The sequence below is a fragment of the Lacerta agilis genome, chromosome 2, assembly GCF_009819535.1.
Source record: "Lacerta agilis isolate rLacAgi1 chromosome 2, rLacAgi1.pri, whole genome shotgun sequence".
NCBI classification, from domain to species: domain Eukaryota; kingdom Metazoa; phylum Chordata; class Lepidosauria; order Squamata; family Lacertidae; genus Lacerta; species Lacerta agilis.
The window spans coordinates 111,778,801-111,785,056 of NC_046313.1; the positions used below are offsets into that span (position 1 = coordinate 111,778,801).

Sequence of the window (6,256 nt, forward strand, 5' to 3'; positions counted from 1 at the left end):
TACGCAATCGGAGTCCAGCAATGTCCACAGGTTTCCCAACCCAGGGTTAGTCCCAAATGTCGTGTCCTCCAGACGTTAACAGAGTGCAACTCCTGCCATCCCCAGCCAGGGGCGATGCGAGTTGTTCAGCAACATCTGATGTACCCCCATGTCAGCGACCTTTGTCACAATCAGCATTAAGGCTCTTTTGCTAAGCAAGGTAAAAAAATTCTATCCAGTAGCACCTTAGAGACTGACTAAGTTTGTTCTTGGTATGAGCTTTCGTGTGCATGCACACTTCTTCAGATACTTCTTCTTGCATGCACACGAAAGCTCATACCAAGAACAAACTTAGTTGGTCTCTAAGGTGCTACTAGGAAGGAATTTTTTATTTTATTTTGATTTGACTATGGCAGACCAACCCGGCTACCAACCTGTAACTTGCTAAGCAAGGGGTTAAGGTGAGGGAATCTCGCCTCCTAGAGAGACCGGAAGCTACTCTGCGGCAGTAAAGGGAGAGAACAAAAACAATCAAATGCCACTTCCTGTTCCGCTTCCCGTGGGAAAGTGGCCTTTGAATTTTCCCACGCGCAGATAATCAGGGCTCGGAAGGACTTTTCCGGTGGCTGCGAAAGAACCAGGCAAGTGGGAAGGGCGGAGGGGGAAAGGAGGGTGTGCTGGGCCTCAAATGGGCTCCATGGCAGGCAGAGGTGCAACTGGGGAAGCTTTTCCCTGCCGTGGGGCTGGGGAGGAGAGGGAAGGCTGGGGAAACATCCTTGGTTGGATTTCTGCCTGCCAGGTAGGGGAGAGCGGCAGAAAAATGAGGAGCCCTTCGATATTTTGTTTGGATGATGCACACTTCAAGTGGAACAGAGAGTGAGTCTTTGTGCAGAATGAGGGGGTGGCAAGCTGGATCCTTTGAATGCTACCCCACGTTCTTTAAAATAAAGAGCATCTTTCCTTAGACATAGTATAGTCTGTTTATTTTACCAGTGGTTTCCAAACTTCCCGCCCCCCTTCCGCCCAATGGACCGCTTGAATATTGCTGATGGAGGACCACCTCAGTTATTTTTCTGCCTTTTGTAGCAAGTGTAATGTCCTGTGCTAGACGTCCGGGCGATTTTTATATTTTTATTGCTTCTTTTATTTCTTACGTTGCACTTGATCCTACTCCATAGAATCATAGAGTTGGAAGAGACCACCAGGGCCATCCAGTCCAACCCCCTGCCAAGCAGGAAACACCATCAAAGCATTCCTGACAGATGGCTGTCAAGCCTCTGCTTAAAGACCTCCAAAGAAGGAGACTCCACCACACTCCTTGGCAGCAAATTCCACTGCCGAACAGCTCACACTGTCAGGAAGTTCTTCCTAATGTTTAGGTGGAATCTTCTTTCTTGTAGTTTGAATCCATTGCCCCATGTCTGCTTCTCTGGAGCAGCAGAAAACAACCTTTCACCCTCCTCTATATGACATCCTTTTATATATTTGAACATGGCTATCATATCACGCCTTAACCTTCTCTTCTCCAGGCTAAACATACCCAGCTCCCTAAGCCGTTCCTCATAAGGCATCGTTTCCAGGCCTTTGACCATTTTGGTTGCCCCCTTCTGGACACGTTCCAGCTTGTCAGTATCCTTCTTGAACTGTGGTGCCCAGTTTGCATTCCATAAAGTTCAGGCAGAAACTTCCACAACTCCTCCACACTGCCCGATAGATAGCTCAGTCAACGGAACATGAGACACTTGATCTCAAGGTCGTGGGTTCAGGAAAAATATTCCTGCATAGCAGTGGGTTGGACTGGATGACCCTCTGGGTCCCTTTCGACTCTACAATTCCGTGATTCTATGACTCTGTGGCTACTAGGCTGGTGCCTTAATGCAAGGCTCCCCCTACTCTAGCAGGTAGCCTTTGGCCAAGGAAGATTTCCAGCTCCCAATTTTTCTTTTCTCCCTTCAACAGCACAGCCGTCGCCTCGGTCAGCATCTCGGAGGGGAGCGAGAGGATGGCCCGCCTCCTGCCGGACCTCTGTAAAGAAACCCAGCTGACAGAGAGCGGCTTGTGGGGCAGCGACAAAGTCAACTGCTTGAAGGTGAAGGAGGAGATCCCCGAGGAAGAACCAACCAGCTCAGAGGCGCAGCGACAGCACTTCCGGCAGTTCGGCTACCAGGAGAACGAGGGGCCGAGGGAAGTGTGCAACCAGCTCTGGGAGCTGTGCAACCTGTGGCTGAAGCCTGAGAGGCACACCAAGGAGCAGATCCTGGAGCTGGTGGTGCTGGAGCAGTTCCTGGCTGTCCTGCCACCAGAAGTGCAGAACTGGGTCAGGGACATGGAGCCGGAGAACTGTTCCCAGGCCGTGGCCCTGGTGGAGGACTTCCTGCTGCGGCAGCAAGAGGACGAGAAGCAGGAAGAGCTGGTGAGGATGTTAGGAAGGACCCAGGAAGAGGTCAGGCCAAAGGGGCTCCGTCTAGCCCAGCATCTTGTTTCCCACAGTGGCCAAACAGATGCTCCAATGGGAAGCCCCCAAGCAAGACCTGCTCGCAACAGCATCTCTCTCCTGCTGAAGCCTCTGAGAACTGATACTCAGAAGCGCACTGTTTTGCACTAATGCATGAAGTGGACCATTGATGGCTACTAGCATCGTGGTCCTGCTCTGTCTCCACAGTTGGAAGTGGTAACACTTCATGATAATAATAATAATAATAATAATAATAATAATAATAATAATAATAATAATAATAATAATAAATATATTATTTACCTGGTGCCCATCTGGCTGGGTTTCCCCAGCCACTCTGGGCAGCTCACAACAGAATATTAACACAATAAAACATCAAACATTAAAAAACTCCCCTGAACAGGGCTGCCTTCAGATGTCTTCTAAAAGTCAGGTAGTTGTTTATTTCCTTCACATCTAAAGGGAGGGCGTTCCACAGGGCGGGCGCCACTACCAAGAAGGCCCTCTGCCTGGTTCCCTGTAACCTCCCTTCTCTTAGTGAGGGAACCGCCAGAAGGCCCTCAGAGCTGGACCTCAGTGTCTGGGCTGAACAATGGGGGTGGAGATGCTTCTTCAGGTATACTGGGCCGAGGCTGTTTCGGGCTTTAAAGGTCAGCACCAACACTTTGAATTGTGCTCAGAAACGTACTGGGAGCCAATGTAGGTCTTTCAGGACTGGTGTTATATGGTCTCGGCAGCCATTCCCAGTTACCAGTCTAGCTGCTGCATTCTGGATTAATTGTAGTTTCCGGGTCACCTTCAATATCAGTTTGCTGGAGTCCGCAGTGGGGGAGAGGGCTCCTATGCTTGGGTCCTGCTTGTGGGTATTCCATAGGCACCCTCCTCCTCCTCCGGCGCAGTGGGTCAACGCGTTTGACTGTTAACCAGAAGGTTGGTGGTTCGTGCCCACCCAGGGCATGAATTCCTGCATTGCAGGGGGTTGGACTAGATGAATGTTTGAGTCCCTACCAATTCTAAGGTAACAGGTAAAGGACCCCTGGATGGTTAAGTCCAGTCAAAGATGACTGTGGAGTTGTGGCGCTCATCTCGCTTCAGGCCAAGGAAGCTGACATTTGCCCACAGACAGCTTTCTGGGTCATGCGGCCAGAATGACTAAGCCGCTTCTGGTACAACAGAACACCGTGATGAAGCCAGGTTCTATCAGTTTGAGGAAAACAGGTGGGATTTAAATGCAATGAATAAATAAAATAATATTGTATCTTCAGGTGATGCAGTGACCGGTTGGGTCTCTGAAGGGAGAGATGATTTTTCAGGTATCCTGGTCCCAATCTTTCTAGGGCTCACTCAAACCAGCCCCTTGAACTCGCCAGCAACCAGCCTCATCCTTGCCTCATCTCCTTTCAATGTCTTGTGCTCCTGTTTCAGATGTTGGGCCCGTTCAAAGAAGAGGCTGCTCATTTCCCCGCCGCTGAAGACGCTTCCTCAGACACCTGGCGGAGGGTCGTCTTAGGGGAGATGAAGCAGGAGGAGGAGGAGGACGACGACAGAGACACGGCCTTGTTGGGTGAGGACTCCTCTTTCTATGCTGGTTTGAGTGTGAGTGGCTTATGTATTGCTGGTTGAAAGAGGTGTGAGGTCAGGCAGTGGTGGTATGAGTGAGATGTTGCCTTGCTTGAGCAATTCTGTATTATACAGCCTCACAGTGCTCTCTCATTTTATTTATCTGTATGTGGTGTTTATATTTATATATTTATTTAATTTAGGTACTGCCCTATACCCGGAGGTTCACATAAAAAGATCACAGTATATAAAATCAAAATAGCAACAATAACCCAATAATGCCCCAGTTCGAATCCCTGCGACAGGGTGAGCTCCCGTTGCTCTGTCCCAGCTGCTGCCAACCTAGCAGTTCAAAAGCACACCAGTGCAAGTAAATAAATAGGTACCACTGTGGCGGGAAGGTAAACGGCGTTTCCGTGCGCTCTGGTTTCCATCATGGTGTCCCATTGCACCAGAAGCGGTTTAGCCATGCTGGCCACATGACCCGGAAAGCTGTCTGTGGACAAACACTGGCTCCCTCGGCCTGAAAGAGAGATGAGCCCTGTACCTCATAGTTACCTTTGGCTGGCCTTTAACCATCCAGGGGTCCTTTACCTTTTACCTTTACATTTACATTTTACCTCACAGTAGCCAGTCAGATGCCTCAACAGGGAGTGTGTAAGCTTACTTTAAAGCCCTATGCGGCTTAGGACCCTCGCACCCAAGGGACCGCCTCTCCTGGTATGTCCCGTGTAGGACCTTAAGGTCCTCAAATAATAATCTTTTGGAGGTCCCGAGCAACAAAGATGCTAGGTTGGCCTCAACTAGGGCCAGGGCTTTCTCAGTATTGGCCCCGACTTGGTGGAACAGTCTATCACAAGAGACCAGGGCCCTGCGGGATTTGGCATCTTTCCGCAGGGCCTGCAAGACGGAGCTGTTCCACCTGGCCTTTGGGTTGGTTTCTGTTTGATCCTTATGCTTCATTCTTTTATTGGTGGGCTATATGAAAATGAGACTGCAGTTTTAATTTTGAATTTGTATTTTAATCTGTATTTTAAATTGATTGTTTTTATGTTTTTGCTGTGATTTTAATTGGTGTTAGCCGCCCTGAGCCCGGTTTTTGGCTGGGAAGGGCAGGGTATAAATAAAAATTTATTATTATTATTATTATTATTATTATTATTATTATTATTACTTGAGATTTCCCTCCCCACCCCACCACACCCCCATATTAGGTAATGACTTAAGTTTTGATTTCCTCCTTTCCGGCAGGTTCCGAGAGAGCGTGCAGGGAGGACGACACAGACCATTCCGCAGATCCGAGGCCTCACGAGATGCTTTTGGGGGTTGCCGAGTGGAACAGTCCTGATCTAGGGGAAGCCTCTGAGAGCCTGCCGGGAAGCCGCCCGGAGAACGGGAGGGACAAACTGGTTTGCGGGCCGCAGGGCTACCAGCCGGCCAAGGGAGGAGTGGCTGTGCAGCCGCGGATCCAAGACGAGCGCCTGAAGAAGTGCCCGGAATGTGGGAAGGGCTTTGTGTGGCGGTCGGAGCTGATCGAGCACCAGCGCTCGCACACCGGCGAGAGGCCCTACTCCTGCTCGTACTGCGGGAAGAGCTTCAGCCGCAAGTCGTACATCATCAAGCACGAGAGGATCCACACGGGGGAGAAGCCCTACATTTGCTCGCACTGCGGCAAGGGCTTCATCTCCAAGTCGGACCTGATCAAGCACGAGAGGACCCACACGGGGGAGAAGCCCTACATCTGCCCCGACTGCGGCAGGAGCTTCAGCAGGAAGCAGTTCCTCGTCACCCACCGGAGGACCCACACGGGGGAGAAGCCCTACAAGTGCTCCGAGTGCGGGAAGAGCTTCAGTCAGAGGACTTGCCTCGTCATCCACGAGAGGGCCCACACCGGGGAGAAGCCTTTCAAGTGCCTGGTGTGCGGGAAGAGCTTTGGTCGCAGGGACATCCTCATGACCCACCAGAAACTGCACACCCGTGAGAAGGCCTTCCAGTGCACTGACTGGTTGTGAAGCGGTCCTTTTGCCCGATTCTGTTTGCTCTTCGGGGGGGTTCATAACTGTATATATTCGGGAATTGGGTTTTCTTTTTTTAAATGAAGGTTTTGCATAGAATAAGCCCCATGAAAGGCTGCTTAACATGCTTTTTTTCTTTTCCTTTTTAAATATTTGATGGTTTCTTTTGTACATCAGAAAAATGTAATGTGTGAATTAGGTAAATAAGTGTATTATACAGCCTATCTTGATTTCAGCAAGGCCTTTG

The 6,256-nt window shown here is 50.0% G+C and overlaps 1 protein-coding gene across 1 annotated transcript; it reads left to right on the forward strand.

The window, feature by feature from the left end:
* The first annotated feature begins 483 nt into the window (after window positions 1-483).
* LOC117042746 (zinc finger protein with KRAB and SCAN domains 7-like) lies at window positions 484-6,053 on the forward strand. The gene is made up of 4 exons (XM_033142379.1): window positions 484-620; window positions 1,939-2,392; window positions 3,860-3,998; window positions 5,246-6,053. Exons 2-4 carry the CDS (start codon window positions 1,982-1,984, stop codon window positions 6,004-6,006), a joined length of 1,311 nt encoding a protein of 436 aa, XP_032998270.1. The 5' UTR covers window positions 484-620; window positions 1,939-1,981; the 3' UTR covers window positions 6,007-6,053.
* Window positions 6,054-6,256: the final 203 nt, after the last annotated feature.